Genomic DNA, 18,248 nt, shown 5'->3' on the forward strand with positions numbered 1-18,248 from the left:
AATCTGACATAATTTTTCTATGTACATATATGAATATACCACAGTGAATCTCTCCATCATGTATATCTACAAGACACTAATTAAAAAAAAACTATAAGTGAATAGCAGAAAAATCAGTAGAGGGGAGGGAAAGGGGAAGTACTGGTGACTGAATTAGAGCAAATTATCTTCCATGCTTTTATAATTTTGTCAAAATGAATCCTAATGTTATGTATAACTAAAAAACAATAAGAAGAAAAAAGTGATGACCCATATACTGATTCAATGCATATTTTCAAAAACATGCTGAGTTCTGAGAATTATATTAGATGCAGTAGGGGGAAATAAAAATGAAGCATACATAGATTATGTCTTAAGGATCTTTATAATTGAAAATGAGAGATAAGATTAAACCTCAGAGAAAGTGCAAATGTTTCAGAAAGGTCAGAAAGTTAAAATTGAAGATTAAAGAGCTATGAGAGAGGGAGGTAAGACCAAAAACATGTAATGAAGGGAAAGTTTCATGGAAGATATGTTTTGTTATACTTTGATTATAGATAGGATTTAGACCTATGGAAACAAGTTAGAAAGGCATTCATTACAAAAATGATGATAACAACATTTGTGAAGTAATTCTAGTCTAGCATTGTGTGAGTTAAGTATTTTTTTTTAATTCAACTAATTTTATTTTCTTTTTTTTTATTGTTGGTTGTTCAAAACATTACATAGTTCTTGATATATCATCTTTCACACTTTGCTTCAAGTGGGTTATGAACTCCCATTTTTAGTCCATATACAGATTGCAGAATCACATCAATTACACATCCATTGATTTACATATTGCCATACTAGTGACTCTCGTGTTCTGCTACCTTTCCTATCCTCTACTATCCCCCACTCCCCTCCCCTCCCCTCCCCTCTTCTCTCTCTACCCCCTCTACTGACCTTCATTTCTCCCCCTTGTATTATTTTTGCCTTTCCCCTCATTTCCTCTTATATGTTCTTTTGTATAACCCTGAGGGTCTCCTTCCATTTCCATGCAATTTCTCTTTTCTCTCCCTTTCCCTCCCACCTCTCATCCCTGTTTAATGTTAATCTTCTTCTCATGCTCTTCTTCCCTACTCTGTTCTTAGTTACTCTCCTTATATCAAAGAAGACATTTGGCATTTGTTTTTTAGGGATTGGCTAGCTTCACTTAGCATAATCTGCTCTAGTGCCATCCATTTCCCTGCAAATTCTATGATTTTGTCATTTTTTAATGCAGAGTAATACTCCATTGTGTATAAATGCCACATTTTTTTAATCCATTCGTCTGTTGAAGGGCATCTGGGTTGGTTCCACAGTCTTGCAATTGTGAATTGAGCTACTATGAACATCGATGTAGCAGTGTCCCTGTAGCATGCTCTTTTTAGGTCTTTAGGGAATAGACCAAGAAGGGGAATAGCTGGGTCAAATGGTGGCTCCATTCCCAGCTTTCCAAGAAATCTCCATACTGCTTTCCAGATTGGCTGCACCAATTTGCAGTCCCACTAGCAATGTACAAGTGTACCCTTTTCCCCACATCCTCGCCAGCACTTGTTGTTTGACTTCATAATGGCTGCCAATCTTACTGGAGTGAGATGGTATCTTAGGGTGGTTTTGATTTGCATTTCTCTGACTGCTAGAGATGGTGAGCATTTTTTCATGTACTTGTTGATTGATTGTATGTCCTCCTCTGAGAAGTGTCTGTTCAGGTCCTTGGCCCATTTGTTGATTGGGTTGTTTGTTCTCTTATTGTCTAATTTTTTGAGTTCTTTGTACACTCTGGATATTAGGGCTCTATCTGAAGTGTGAGGAGTAAAGATTTGTTCCCAGGATGTAGGCTCCCTATTTACCTCTCTTATTGTTTCTTTAGCTGAGAAAAAACTTTTTAGTTTGAGTAAGTCAGGTCCCATTTGTTGATTCTAGTTATTAACTTTTGTGCTATGGGTGTCCTATTGAGGAATTTGGAGCCCGACCCCACAGTATGTAGATCGTAGCCAACTTTTTCTTCTATCAGACAGCGTGTCTCTGATTTGATATCAAGCTCCTTGATCCATTTTGAATTAACTTTTGTGCATGGCGAGAGAAAGGGATTCAGTTTCATTTTGTTGCATATGGATTTCCAGTTTTCCCAGCACCATTTGTTGAAGATGCTATCCTTCCTCCATTGCATGCTTTTAGCCCCTTTATCAAATATAAGATAGTTGTAGTTTTGTGGATTGGTTTCTGTGTCCTCTATTCTGTACCATTGGTCCACCCGCCTGTTTTGGTACCAGTACCATGCTGTTTTTGTTACTATTGCTCTGTAATATAGTTTGAAGTCTGGTATCGCTATACCGCCTGATTCACACTTCCTGCTTAGCATTGTTTTTGCTATTCTGGGTCTTTTATTTTTCCATATGAATTTCATGATTGCTTTCTCTATTTCTACAAGAAATGCCGTTGGGATTTTGATTGGCATTGCATTAAACCTATAGAGAACTTTTGGTAATATCGCCATTTTGATGATGTTAGTTCTGCCTATCCATGAACAGGGTATATTTTTCCATCTTCTAAGATCTTCTTCTATTTCTCTCTTTAGGGTTCTGTAGTTTTCATTGTATAAGTCTTTCACCCCTTTTGTTAGGTTGATTCCCAAGTATTTTATTTTTTTTGAAGATATTGTGAATGGAGTGGTTGTCCTCATTTCCATTTCAGAGGATTTGTCGCTGATATACAGGAATGCCTTTGATTTATGCGTGTTGATTTTATATCCTGCCACTTTGCTGAATTCATTTATCAGCTCTAATAGTTTCTTTGTAGAGCCTTTTGGGTCTGCTAGGTATAGAATCATATCATCTGGAAATAGTGATAATTTAAGTTCTTCTTTTCCTATTTTTATGCCTTTAATTTCTTTCGTCTGTCTAATTGCTCTGGCCAGCGTTTCGAGAACTATGTTGAACAGAAGTGGTGAAAGAGGGCATCCCTGTCTTGTTCCAGATTTTCGAGGGAATGCCTTCAATTTTTCTCCATTCAGAACGATGCTAGCCTGAGGCTTAGCATAGATTGCTTTTACAATATTGAGGTATGTTCCTGTTATCCCTAGTTTTTCTAGAGTTTTGAACATAAAGGGATGCTGTACTTTGTCGAATGCTTTTTCCACATCTATCGAGATGATCATATGGTTCTTATTTTTAAGTCTATTGATGTGGTGAATAACATTTATTGATTTCCGTATATTGAACCAGCCTTGCATCCCAGGGATGAATCCTACTTGATCATGGTGCACAATTTTTTTGATATGTTTTTGTATCCGATTCGCCAGAATTTTATTGAGGATTTTTGCATCTAGGTTCATTAGAGATATTGGTCTGTAGTTTTCTTTCTTTGAAGTGTCTTTGTCTGGTTTAGGTATCACGGTGATGTTGGCCTCATAGAATGAATTTGGAAGTTCTCCCTCTTTTTCTATTTCCTGAAGTAGCTTGAAAAGTATTGGTATTGGTTCCTCTTTAAAGGTTTTGTAAAATTCTGCTGTATACCCATCCGTTCCTGGGCTTTTCTTAGTTGGTAGTCTTTTGATGGTTTCTTCTATTTCCTCGATTGATATTGGTCTGTTTAGGTTGTCTATATCCTCCTGACTCAATCTGGGCAGATCATATGACTTAAGAAATTTATCTATGCCTTCACTATCTTCTAATTTATTGGAGTATAAGGATTCAAAATAATTTTTGATTATCTTCTGTATTTCTGAAGTGTCTGTTGTGATATTGCCTTTTTCATCCCGTATGCTAGTAATTTGAGTTCTCTCTCTTCTTCTCTTCGCTAGCATGGCTAAGGGTCTGTCGATTTTGTTTATTTTTTCAAAGAACCAACTTTTAGTTTTGTCAATTTTTTCAATTGTTTCTTTTGTTTCGATTTCATTAATTTCAGCTCTGATTTTAATTATTTCTTGCCTTCTACTTCTTTTGCTGTTGTTTTGCTCTTCTTTTTCAAGGATTTTGAGATGAAGTATGAGATCATTTATTTGTTGGTTTTTTCTTTTTTTAAGGAATGAACTCCAAGCAATGAATTTTCCTCTTAGAACTGCTTTCAATGTGTCCCATAGATTCCGATATGTTGTGTCTGTGTTTTCATTAATCTCTAAGAATTTTTTAATTTCCTCCTTGATGTCTTCTATAACCCATTGATCATTCAGTAACCTATTGTTCATTCTCCAAGTGATGCATGATTTTTCCTTCCTTCTTTTATCGTTGATTTTCAGTTTCATTCCATTATGATGAGATAGGATGCATGGTATTATCTCTACTCCTTTATATTGTCTAAGAGTTGCCCTGTGACATAATATATGATCTATTTTTGAGAAGGATCCATGTGCAGCTGAGAAAAAAGTGTAACTGCTTGATGTTGGGTGGTATATTCTATATATGTCAATTAAGTCTAGGTTATTAATTGTGTTATTGAGTTCTATAGTTTCCTTATTCAACTTTTGTTTGGAAGATCTGTCCAGTGGCGAGAGAGGTGTGTTGAAGTCTCCCATGATTATGGTATGGTGGTCTATTAGACTCTTGAACTTGTGAAGAGTTTGTTTGACGAACATAGCTGCACCATTGTTAGGGGCATATATATTTATGATTGTTATGTCTTGTTGGTGTATGGTTCCCTTAAGCAGTATGTAGTGTCCCTCTTTATCCCTTTTGATTAACTTTGGCTTGAAATCTATTTTATTTGATATGAGTATGGACACTCCTGCTTGTTTCCGAAGTCCATATGAGTGATATGATTTTTCCCAACCTTTCACCTTCAGCCTATGTATGTCTTTTCCTATCAAATGCGTCTCCTGTAGGCAGCATATTGTTGGGTCTTGTTTTGTGATCCATTCTACTAGCCTGTGTCTCTTAATTGGTGAGTTTAAGCCATTAACATTTAGGGTTATTATTGAGATATGGGTTGTTGTTCCAGCCATATTTGTTTATTTATGTTACTAAACATGGTTTGTTTTCCTCTATGATTATTCCCCCCCCCCTTTACTGTCCTACCTCCCACTGTTGGTTTTCATTGTTATTTTCCATTTCCTCTTCCTGTAATGTTTTGCCGAGGATGTTTTGAAGAGATGGTTTTCTAGCTGCATATTCTTTTAACTTTTGTTTGTCGTGGAAGGTTTTAATTTCATCTTCCATCCTGAAGCTTAATTTCGGTGGATACACAATTCTTGGTTGGAACCCATTTTCTTTCAGTGTTTGAAATATGTTATTCCAGGATCTTCTAGCTTTCAGAGTCTGTGTTGAAAGATCAGCTGTTATCCTGATTGGCTTGCCCCTAAATGTAATCTGCTTCCTTTCTCTTGTAGCTTTTAAAATTCTCTCCTTATTCTGTATGTTGGGCATCTTCATTATAATGTGTCTAGGTGTGGATCTCTTATAATTTTGCACATTCGGCGTCCTGTAGGCTTCTAGGATTTGGGATTCTGTCTCATTCTTCAAGTCTGGGAAGTTTTCTTGTATTATTTCATTGAATAGACTGCTCATTCCTTTGGTATGGAGTTCTATACCTTCCTGTATCCCAATGACTCTTAAGTTTGGTCTCTTAATGTTATCCCATATTTCTTGGATGTTCTGCTCATGGTTTCTTAACAGTCTTGCTGAGCTGTCTATGTTCTTTTCCAGTTGAAATACTTTGTCTTCATTGTCTGATGTTCTATCTTCTAAGTGTTCTACTCTGCTGGTAGTATTCTCAATTGAGTTTTTAAGTTGGTTTATTGCTTCCTGCATTTCTAGGATTTCTGTTTGTTTGTTTTTTATAACCTCTATCTCCCTGTATAGTTGATCCTTTGCTTCCTGGATTTGTTTGTGTAATTCCTTGTCGAAGTGATCTTTCATTGTCTGATTTTGCTGTCTAATGTCTTCCTTGATACTCCAGATCATCTGAAGCATATATATCCTGAATTCTTTATGTGACATTCCATCTGCTGCAGCTGTTACCTCTTCTAAAGTTGAGTTGACCTGCATTGCTTGTGGTCCTTTCTTTCCTTGTCTTTTCATACTGCTTGCGTTTCTTTCTTCTTGGTGAAACTGTTGTGTTTTTGAAATTTTTTCCCCCCCTATATATTTATATTGCTCTTGTATAGTTGAAAAGTCTCCCTTGCAGGTGCGGGCGGGGGCTCTGCTGTGCCCCTCTTCCAATTGGTGTGAGATGTCTACCACGCCCGCGGACCCCTGGGCCTGATCCGCCGTTCTGTTGCAGGTCTGCCTATCTTGCAGGTGGGGGCGAAGGCTCTGCCCTGCCCCTCCTACCACGCCCGGGGACCGCTAGGCCTGATCTGCAGGTTGGTCGCCGGTCTGCCCACCTTGCGGGCACGGGTGTCAGTTCCGCTCCGCCCCCACTCCAATTGGGGTCACTTGACCACCACACAGGCGGGCCGCTGGGCCTGATCTGGGCGCGGGCGAAGGCTCTGCTCTGCCCCTACTCCAGTTGGGGTGAAGTGTGTACCACGCTGGCAGGCCGCTGGGCCTGATCCGCCGGTCTGTCGCAGGTCTGCTTACCTTGCCGGCACGGGCGGCAGCTCTGCCCTGCCTCTCCTACCACGCCTGCAGACCGCTGGGCCTGATCTGCAGGTTGGTCCCAGGTCTGCCTACCTTGCAGGCGCGGGCGGTGGCCCAGCTCCTCCCCTCTGGCTCAACAACAAAGCGAGAGAGACTCGGGTATCTGTGACTCACCCTCCCTACCAGGGGACCAACTGTTTCCGTCGTCACTGGCACCGATGAAGTTCTCTCCTTGGCCGCTCTCCGATGACATCAGATCTCTGCCATGCTGGCATCCCCTGTTCTATGGCTGAATCCCATTTTCTTCTCTTCCAATAGGCGGAGCTGTGCCCTCTGAGCCGAGCTTCTGCCTTCTATGTGCTGACAGAAATCCCTGTATGGTGGCTCCTGGGAGTCTCTCAATCCTGTTAGTCCAGAGCCCTTTCACTTATCCGGCCCCTCCCCCTGTTCCTCCTCCCAGCCAGCCAGCCAGGTCCTGTTCACCAGAGGCGGTTCCCCAAGGATCTGATTACACTTGCAGCCCCACCGCGTGTCCTATATCCCGAACGATGAACACCCTCTCTGTCATTCATCTAAGCCCCAGTGCTGTGGTGGGGTGATCTGGGAACCAACAGTTTAATTTTTCCAGACCCCTTTGGTGGGCACACCCCCAGAAACTGGCGGCTAAGATCTTGGGTGTCGCCGCTGGTGTTAAGGGGAGGTGGGGATCTGGAATCCCCTCTGCTTCCCTACAGACACGCCCCCGGAGAGATTCCTGAGGTTTCCTGGCTGCTTGTATCTGGAGGGGGTGGGAGTCACACACCTGCTAACGTGGATTCCGCTGGGAAGGAATTCTGCCGGCGGAACTTTGGTGATGTCACCTCTCTGCTATGGCGGGCCCCAGGCTCCTTGCCGGAGTGTCAGAAGGGAGGGGTGGGACTGGTCTGTCTCTGGTTGGTTTCAGCTCCCGGTTCGCTATTTCATGAAGGCTTGGCGAGAGACCTCTTCCTAGAGTCCCTGCACCACTCCTGCTGCGCTGCGCCTCGGAGGCTATCCGCCCTGACGCGGGGGCCGGTGCAGGCAGCCGACAGTCGCCGAGTCGCGCGGGCAGCGGCTGGCGGGTCTGGACCTCTGCACTGCGTGGCGGAGATTCACTCTTCTAGCGCAAACTCTCACCTCCAAAAATCCTACCGATTCCTGGCTGGTCTCTCTTTAGTGGAATTTTGCTAGGAGTTTCTCAGCAGGTCGAATCTAAGCGTATCCATGCGTCTCTCTGACCCCGTTGTTGAGGAGGTACTGAAAGCGCTGCCTCCCCTCTCGCCGCCATGTTGGATCCCCTCCAATTCAACTAATTTTAAAGGAACATTATCTCTGCTTTACTGGTAGGGACTTGAAGTCCATAGAAGTTTGGTAACTTGTAAAACATCTCACATATAATAGATGGCAGAACCAAGATGTTGATAAGATCCATATGTAATAATATACACAAAGCTAGGAGCCTAAAGCACAAAATTTTTTTGGGAATAGTGAGCTATTTGGTTAGATGGGTTACAAGATAAATAAGGGGGAATAGTAGATAATGAGAGGTCTGTCAGAATTAGCTATGGGGGTCATCAAATACTAGGACAGGACATTCATAGAGAGTTTCTGACCAGGTAGTGACAGTAGCTTCAGACAAGCTGAAAATAAGATTTTTTAAAAAGGTTGCTGGTTTAGTAACTAACTGGTGTCATTAATGCAGCATTAATACATTTAGTCATTTCTCTATGCCAGGATTATGAGGCAAATGCTGCCAAAGTGGACAATGAGGGCAGAGAAATGGCCACTAGATGCAGTAAAGGGAAGAAACTGTTTGTCTTCCAACATGTGCTTTCTCTCCTACTTCTGACTTTCTAACTTTTTAAATCATCCATTGATTATTTTTTCAACAGTGAAGATGAAAATAATAAAATAATGATTATCACATATTGAGCTTATATGTGCTAGACTGTATTGATTGCTTTATGTATATTTTATTTAACACTCAAAATAACTATGAAGTAAACAACATTAACTATTTTAGAAATGAGGATACTGAGGTTAGGAACTCAAGTAAATTGCTCATGAATACTAATGGATAAATTCAAGATTTAATGTTTGTCTTTGACAATTAAACTTCAAAGCCATTATAGTATAAAAGTTGTGTTTTAAGGCTGAGTTAAAAAAAACACAAATATTCTACTCTACCATGTCTGGAGGGTCTACACTGCCATCCTGAGATCCTAGAAATTCCTTCTTAATCATGTATATACCTCTATTTATACCTCTATATTCTGTGCTTATTTTATATAGATCTTTTTCTTTTGGTTACTCTAACAAGTCAACTCATCTTAAAATGATTATAGCAGACATTTATTCAGTATTTGTACCAGGAATTACTTACCTAAATGTGTTATTAATTTCATTAACCCTTATAACAACCATACTAGGGCTATCATTTTACATATGAGGAAACGAGGCTGAGTACCTACAAAGACAAACTCAGGATTTGAACTTGGTAGCCTGCCTCCATAGCCTGTTTTTCACTACAGACCTTGTGAGTGCTTTATCCAGATAAAGGGTAATTTTTGAGGTATATTTACTTTTTTTCTTTCCAGTGTTTTTTTCTGTTATAATCATATTTACTTATGATCTGTGACCCTGTCACATTAGAATTAAAGAAAAAAGAAAAACCTGTCTTCCGTTTTCCCTATCATCTAAGTACAGTAGTCCTCCCTTATTTATGGTTTTACTTTACATGGTTTTAGTTGCCCCTGGTCAACCATGGTCTAAAAATCTTAAACGGAAACTTTCAGTGATAAAACAGAATCGAATCCTGCCATTTGTGGCCACATGGATAGGACTGGAGAGCGTTATGTTAAGTGAAATATGCTAAACACACAAAGACAAGGACCACATGTTCTCAGTCATTTGTAGTAACCAGTAAGTCAACCATGTAAAGAAATGGAATGGAATAGTGGTCCCTAGAGACAGGGGAGTATAGGGGAGAGCAGGGACAGAAAGAAATTAAACAAGAGCACAAAAAGAGTAGAGGAATCACTCCTGGTTCTTTTTTTTTTTTTTTTGCACAGTAGAGTAGGTATTGGGCCAAATAACTATGATATATTTCAAAATTATGAGAAGAGTATGAAATTTACAACTCCTAGAAATGACTAACGGTTGAAGAGATGGAAATGATTATTACCCTGATCTGGTGTATAATGTATTGAATTACTAAAATGTACCCCATATTATTTTTTTCAAAGAATAACTTTTATTTAAAAATGGAAAATTTTGAAAATAGACCATATTTACATAAATTTTATTATGGTATGTTGTTATAATTCTTCTATTTTACTATTTATTGTTAAAACCTTACTTGCCTAACATAAATTAAACTTTATCATATGTATGTAAGCACAGAAAAAATACATATAAAAATATATATGTATTTCAATACTTGTACCAGGCATTACATATATGTATATTTTCATATGTGTGTGTGTGTGAGTGTGTGTGTGTGTGTGTGTGTGTGTACTATCTGTGATTTCAGGCATCTAGTGAGGATCCTGGAACATGTTTGAAGATAAGAGTGTCTAGTATTTCAAGGTTGCATTTTATAAAAGCTATCAGAAAACTTCACTTAAAGAATTATTATTTTTTAAAAAAATAATGAGAGATTTTAAAGAATAAACATTGTGAATTTTTATTTATCTTCTCATTTACTAGTACTGGAATGGTGCTTAGAATAAATTTACACATGAAAATATATTACCTTTACACATGATATTTTGGATTAAGTCTCCTGAGTGTTTCCTTGGCTGCAGGCATATCTGATAGCCATTTGGAAGGTTTCCTAGGGCTCTTTCTGTTTCAATAAGTAAAACGCCATTGATCTGGGTGAGTGACTCCCCTCTCTAGGTTTCTTCATTCCATAGATGTCACAGAGAAAAAAAGTGTAGACTAGATCTTATTTTTTTATTGGTTTTTACTTGGTTTCTTTTGCAATCTTTTAGTAACCAGTTCAAAAGTTTGTTGTTTGGGTTTATAATCCTGGGTATATTCCCAAGGAACCAGTGTTATTATTTCCTAGTCTGTAAGCATAGCACAAGGAAGGCTTATTTAGTGTAAATTTTTGTTGTTCTTAGAAAACTTAAAAAGATAACTCTATTTCATGTACTTTCCTTTTTTCTTAAAGTATGCCTTTTTCAAACTTTTATATTTAAACCATTATCCTACACAAAGACTATATGATAATCCAGTTTGACAAAACAGTGAGGCAAAAGATATTTCTGCTCAAGATTGTAAATAGATATAACCCTTGGAGAGAGAAATTTGTACTTTTTATCTAAAACCTCAAAATGTTCATATCTGTCCAGTACAGAAAGTATTGAAAAGATTATATCCTTTGATCTAGTAAACTCACTTATTCGAATTTATCCTTAGAAAATTGAGGGTATGTATAAAACCATGTGCCCAAAGATGCTTATTATATTGTTATTTTATAGTATTGAAATGAAAAAAATGTCTACAAATAGAGGAATGATTAAATTAAAAATGTTATTCTCTGGAATACCATCTAGCCATTAAATATTGTATTGCAGAAAAATTCTGACTTACAGAAATATTTATAACATAATACTTGGCAGAGTTTATTTAATATAATTGTAAGTGCATACTAATTAAAAACTGAAAGCAAAATATCAATAATATTTATCTTTGTTCAATGATCTTCTGTATGTTTATACAAATACTTTTGTAATTGGTATAAAAAGCCAAATGCAAAGTCAGTATTGTCCAGCAAATAGTTACATATTTTATTTTCTTCTAGTGTATGACCTACTTTTTGATTTTGCTAGGGGAACTAGTAGAATGATTATGAAATTAGAAAATATGGGATTTGTTAAAAACTTGAATCCGGTGTTGCCATTACTGTGATGAATAAAATACCATCTCTTGTTTAGACAGGTGAAGTTTGTGTGTTTAAAGGCCTGAACATTTCATTGAACTAATCCTTTGTACTCTGATACCCACAATATACCAGGTAGCAGTGATTATTTATAATAATAATTAGAATTTTAATAGGAATGGTCAGTTTTGTCACCATCTATTAGGTCTTCTTTCCTGATTTTTTTTGCTATACAATATATGTACTTGCTGACCTATGTCTCCAAGTTCAACCATATTCCTTATACAATGGAAAATAAAACCGTGCTTCCCCTTGTCCTGCTTGTGAGAACCACTTTAGATCAAACCACAATGCCTAATTAGACAATTTTTTCATATAATACTAAAATTGGCTTAAGAGCTGAGCTAATTTTGTCAAAAATAGTCATAATTAGCTTTATCCCAGTATAAATAAAGTGTGAAAATAAATAATCAATCACATGCATCATGTGCAAGGTACATAAAGAATGATTTTTAAAAGTTTGGATACTCTAAAAAGTAGATTTGAATATTTTTATAAAACCAGATCAGAGATATAAGTAAAACATTAGAAAGACTGAAATTTAAGGCAGAATTTTTAGTGGTAAGTAAAAGCTCATGAGAAATGGGTATTTGTTCAACTATCAAAATACTTCTCAGAAACTAGTTTCTATTTTGATAAGAAAAGCTTAAAGTCTGTAGATATATATCTATAAGATCAGTCAAATCAGGGATATTTTAGAAATTCAATATTTTGCCTATTTTTTCAGTGTATATTTTACATAATTGATATTGTACTCCATACACACACACACACACACACACACACACACACTTGATTTTCATTTATTATTTTGTTATGAAGTATATTTTACTTTGGTAGTAATATCTTTTATTTATAATATTCAGTGTCCCATGGAATTGTACTTTTTAATACACCATAATTAATTAATCTTTCTCTTCTGAATAATATAATACTGGGCTGGGGGTATAACTCAATGGTAGAGGACTTGTCTAGCATGCCCAAGGCCCTAGGTTCAATCCCTAGGACTGCCAAATAAACAAAAGCATATCCTGAATAATATAGCACTAACATCTTTGTGCATATATTTAATCTGCAGTATTACCTTTAGACAAATCTTCCAAACTGGAACTCTGAGGCAAAGGATTGTATATTTTTAAGAATCTTGATAGACTTTGCCAACTTCCTTTGAAAATTTAAATTAATTTACACTTTTTCATTCTTTTTTTTTTCCTGTACTGGGGTTTGAACCCAAGGGTGCTTTACCACTGAGCTACACTTCCCTGGCCCTTTCTATTTAGTTTTCTTTGAGACAGTGTCTTACTAAGGTTCCAAGACTGGCCTTCAGCTTTTGATCCTCCTGCCTAAGCATCCTGAGTTGCTGGAATTACAGGAGTTCACCATTGTGTGCCTGGGCCTCTCCTGTGCCCTGTTCGGGTGCCATCTGCCATGGCTATCTCACCTCTGCTTTCAGTCCTGTCCATTAATTCAGGGAAAGATACTGCATGAGGGGCCATGGGGGATGAAGAAAAGACAGACAGACACACATAAAGAGAAAAAGGTGGGGCAAGGTGGGCAGCCAAACTCTGATGGAATTTGACTGACCCATAGCTAACTCAGCATGTTTAGTATATGGTTTCATCCAAAGGTTATTTTGGGGAAAGTTTTAGCAAAGCAGGCAATCTGAAGGACACTGGACTGGAGAGACATTAGGGTTATATTGATATGTTCAGAATTCCTATTCCTGGAGTTGGTGTCTGAACTCAAGGCCTCAACTACCAACTCTGATCCTTTGCAGAGTTTCCTCAGCCAGTGTCACCATAGCAACTGGGCCATCTTGACCTGCAACTTGACACAGGCAGTTCCCAGTGCAATGCAGGCATAAGGGCATCAGGCCATAATTTAAATCATAGCTTTCCACAATCATGTCTGGCCTAATTTATACTTCTAAAAGCATTAGTATATAAAATAAAATGATTACTTTTTTCAGACAATATCTCAGATATTTTCTGTAGTAGAATACTTTTATATGAAATAAAGGTTAAATGCTTTATGACAAAATAAACTTTCATATATCTTGTGAGTTTTTTTTCCTGAATAATTTACTATTTCTCAATCTAACAAAACATAGGAACAACATTAGAGTGAATGGCATTTTAATCACTGAAGATACAGTATATTTTTACAAAAATAAAATTATAAGACCATGATTTATATTGGAGAAAACTTTGAAACTAGAAAACAGGAATTCTGAATTATAGTCTTGGCACTGCTACTGACTGACCTTGGGCATGAAAATCAAGAGCTAAATGTGATAATTCTGATATCCTTGCTGTTTTTAAGATATTGATCCTTGGGCTGGGATTGTGGCTCAGTGGTAAAGCTCATGCCTAGCACATATGAGGCTCTGGGTTTGATCTTCGGCACCACATAAAAATAACATAAAGGTCATTGTGTACACCTACAACTAAAATAAATGTTTAAAAAAAGATATTGTTCCTTTTTGGGATATTGGACATTCAGCAAATCAGTAAATAAAATCCCTCTGGATTTGTGCTTTGTGCTCTGTTCTGGCCTGAATGTTTACTCCTTCCCCATTCATATGTTGAGAACCAATCATAAATATAATGATGGGTCACCAAAATCATGGCTCTTCCCTCTAGAATGGGATCAGTACACTTGTAAAAGAGGCCCCAGAGAGTTGTGTTGCCTCTTTTTCCTACCATGTGAAGTTATTGTGAGAAAAAATTCTAACTAGTCCCTGAATCAGCCAGCACCTATCTTGATCTTGGGCTTCCCAGCCTCCAGAACTGTGAGAAATGAATCTCTGTTGTTTATAGCCACCATTTCTATAATTTTGTTATTTCAGCCCAAATGGACTGAAACACATCCTTTTGGATCTCTCTTCATTCAGTACAAGGGGATTCTTCTGCAAAGTTGTCTACTCTTCATCCCTTCTATCAAATATATGTTGGATAGACCTCTCAGGGAAGGTTAGAGGCACCGTGCTTCACTATCATCAACATTAAGAACATCAGTATGAGTAGCATATTGTCTGAATAAATTTTTTAAACAGAGCAATAGCTGTCTAAAAAATAGGGTTCTTACAGTTTTAATTGCCTTATGTTAAATTGTTATTAAGTGGGTCTAATAATGTATTATAAATACATAATTTTTGATTAAAATATTTTATCAACTAGATAATAGATTAAGAGCTTCTACGCACTCCAGGTTTGATGGGTTTATTGAACACAACAATAAGTGTATTGGCAAGAAAACACTGAGGAAATTGGTAATATATACTAGTTAGTATCATTAAGAGAATGATAAAACCCAAGTTTGTACCTATGTTCTGACAAAATATCTGAAAAAAGTTCAGTTTTGTTACTTCTCATTTATTTATTCATTCAACAACTTTGTTCAAGATATGCATACTAGAGAGGACACAGAAGGAATGTAAACCAAATGTTCCTCCTCAAGTCTTTCCATCTAATTTATAAAAAGGACACATATGCACTTGAAATGGATAAGTAACAAAACCCAGAGGATCTGATGAAAGCATGCTGATTGTAAATGAGATATGTGATAGCATAGGAGATTAGGAATGAAATTTGACATTTCTCTTTGTCTCATTTCTCATATCAGTCTTGAAATTCTATTCTTGCTTACCAAAACATATATCTGGAATCTATGAATTTCTCTCTCTGCCTGCTGCCACCCCTTTGATTTAGACCCTCATCCTTACTCTTAACTTACTCTAGTTTTGTTTTACTCAATTGATTGGCTAATTGATTGGCCACAGTGTATTCAGGATAATCTAAAATTACAAAATTGATTATGTTGGTGGATTTTCATTCGCCTGAGAATAAAGCTCAAAATATTAGTGTCTCCTGAGGCTTCCTGTAATTGGTCCTTGGCTTCTCATCTCTCCCATCTGTTCATACACTTTATGGCCTAACCATGTATTTATCATTTCTTGAATGTGCCTTGCTCAGGATCTTCTCAATTTTAACAGTACTTGCCTGGGAATATCCTTTTTGATTCCTAGATTAGGGTAGGATGACCTACTATTGCTCTCATTTCTTCTTTTTATTCTTCTATCATAACAAAACATAGTTATTTATTTATTTGCTTTTTGTGAAGATGAGTTTTATATTGTTTGTTGAGGAGTCCCCAGCACCTATCCCTAGCATCCATAAAGTATCTGACTGTAGATGATGTTTAATATTTTCTATATGAAAAGAATGAACATAGTTTGCCTATGGTTTTTCATCCAAATGTGTCATATATACAATACAGTCAAAATACCAAGTCCTATGTCTGAACTTACGCAGATAGAGGCAGTACTTTCTCGAAAACATGTGTGGATCAGGCTACTAAAGAAACCTAATTTCTTAATGCTCATTTTAACTAGTCTGCATGATTATACATATTGTGCTCATCAAATATGAGTGGGAGAAGGGAAATTTACTGATTTATTATTTGTCTACATTTATCTAAAACATTTTCTGTATAGCACATTTTTGCTATCATCAGATTTCAATTGGTTTATTTCACAGGTATATAAATAAACAAAAACTTACAATCTCTGGGTGTTTTTTTTCCATAGAGTCATTAATTCAGACTGTATATAATTTGAGAGCTGTTTTGGGATAAGAAGTTGTAGTTCATGTAGTAATTTTGATTTTATTTAAATTGATTTGAACCTTTTTTGGTTTTATTTCTAAAATACAGCCTTTTGTCACATGGTAACAGGAAAGCATTTCTAATTATACCTTCAGAATATTGGTTCTTTATTATCAGACTACTATGCCAATCTTAAAATTTCCCGAATTTGCTGTGTTGTGGTAAAAGAAAGCATTATTAGAACCTTGATATTATAAACAATGACAATTCATAATAAAATTCCCAATGACTTTTATATAGGTTTCATTCCTTGATTTCATCAAGCAGTTTTAGAATTTGGTAATAGCATGTTATATTTTGTATATTAAGCTTTTTAGAAAAAAGTTTAAATAAAAACATAAAAAGTATTTTTGTTTGAAGCATGTTGGCTGAAAGAATATGAAATGAAAATGAGGTTCTTGAAATACAAAAAGTGAATAAACATTTATCTATTAATGATTATATACAACCATCAAAGATTGTCAGAATAAAAATTCTTCAATTTTAGGCTCTTCTAATTTTGATGGATTGGATGTGTGTTAATATACATGGTTTGGAGGGAAGATTCCTTTAAAAGGAAGCACAGTTTTACTTGCTAAATCATTATGTTGAAGCTTAGTCATGTATGGAGAAAGCCACCTAATAATTAAGAATTGACATTTTAACATGGTATTTGTAACAGACATATTGGATACTTAATTAAACAGAGCATTGCTTATTTTTAAAAGACTGATGAAAAAAATCAAACTCTTCTTGGCAAGTGAAATCTGTATAGTAGCAGAAGTGGGAAACCTGAAGGATGTGACTGATTCTCTGGATGATGCAGAATTGCTCTAAGCAGTAAGCTTACTGTTTTCAGACAGCATTAGCAGCATCAGCAAACACAACTGTGTCAGCCTTTCTTAGTACAGGGTGTAACTGCGCAGGGGAGACGATAAACAGTGTATGAGATTTGATTTATTGATGTTGGCTTAAACAGATACTGATGGACAGATCTGCCGTTTGATATTTTCTTCTCTAGCCCCGAAGATGCTGAGAGAGATGGCTCTAGTTATCTTTTGTAAGACAGGAAATGCAATCTTTTAAGGGTTTCTGGAAATAGAAAGGTCATGCATTCTGGAACCTGTGAGCCTTTCCAATCTCTAAGTCACCAGGTATGACCTTGTGAATTATGATGACAGTATTTGAATGTAGGGTTATTGTTTTTCTGTTCTTAGTAATTTAGAATTTATTACTCAACATAATTGTTAATTATCAGATTTTCCTTTGGGTATTTAAACAAGTAAAATCTATAGTAATGAATAGCAGCCGAACAACATGAATTGTAGAAGTATGGTGTGTGTGTGTGTGTGTGTGTGTGTGTGAAAGAGAAAGAGAGAGGGAGAATGTGTGTATTAATGGTTACTTTGGTCTCTAGGGGAAATGGGCAGTAAAGGAAGAGATTATTTGTATGATTAAAAGCAAGGGTTTGAGCTCTTTAGGTTTTTCCAGATTAAATCTGATTAGAGTCAAATTGCATGTTTTGTTTCAAGTGATAAAAATAGCATAAATTGATCAAACTGATAAGAATATCAGCAGCAGCTTACATATGGTGATATATTATAAAATTCTTGTTATATAGAATTTTTTAAGTATAGAAATTAATGCTGCTTCTATTGTAATGTGCAGCACAGAAATAAAAGTTTGCTGGCTAGAGTTGTGCTTCTTGCCTCTGGACTATAAGCTAATTCCTTGAAATTTATATTAAAATATCTGAAATATTTTAAAAAGACATAGGTTTTAACCATTTCTCAGATCTATTGAAGTTCTGATGCTTTGTTGCTTTTAATATTGATCTCTGCTAAGGCATTACTTATAGCTGAAGGCAGACTATAAATCTGTTTAATTAATTGATTTCAACAAAGAAAGCTTGTAACATTTAAGCTTGTTGAAGAAACTTTGGCCCAGAGAGGTTCAGCATTTGCTTACTTTCATTTTCAAACTGGAAAAAACCTGACTTCATTAAACATGTTAAGTACAAAGAGTAGAGAATCTTCACAGCATGGATTTATATACATATTTTGTCTTGAAACTCTGCTATTTATTTCAAACTATTTTGTTAAAATAGATTTAACTTTGAT

General features: G+C 36.5%; 1 protein-coding gene across 10 annotated transcripts in view; it reads left to right on the top strand.

The window, feature by feature from the left end:
* Positions 1–18,248, top strand: part of Slc4a10 (solute carrier family 4 member 10) — a 312,110-nt gene that overhangs the window by 79,020 nt on the left and 214,842 nt on the right. Inside the window, exon 1 of one of the 10 annotated variants that reach the window (XM_058584955.1) lies at positions 17,006–17,282. The exons of 7 other annotated variants lie outside the window; for them this stretch is intronic. In XM_058584955.1, coding sequence (XP_058440938.1) covers positions 17,238–17,282 — 45 coding nt within the window. In that variant the 5' untranslated portion in view covers positions 17,006–17,237. Of the gene's footprint in view, positions 1–17,005; positions 17,283–18,248 lie in introns of those variants that run through there. 2 more of the 10 variants (XM_058584958.1, XM_046462278.2) reach the window with 2 other exon arrangements.

This window comes from Marmota monax, unplaced genomic scaffold, assembly GCF_021218885.2.
Source record: "Marmota monax isolate L192 unplaced genomic scaffold, Marmota_monax_Labrador192_F-V1.1 WCK01_AAM20220418_F8-fsc00129, whole genome shotgun sequence".
Classification (NCBI taxonomy): domain Eukaryota; kingdom Metazoa; phylum Chordata; class Mammalia; order Rodentia; family Sciuridae; genus Marmota; species Marmota monax.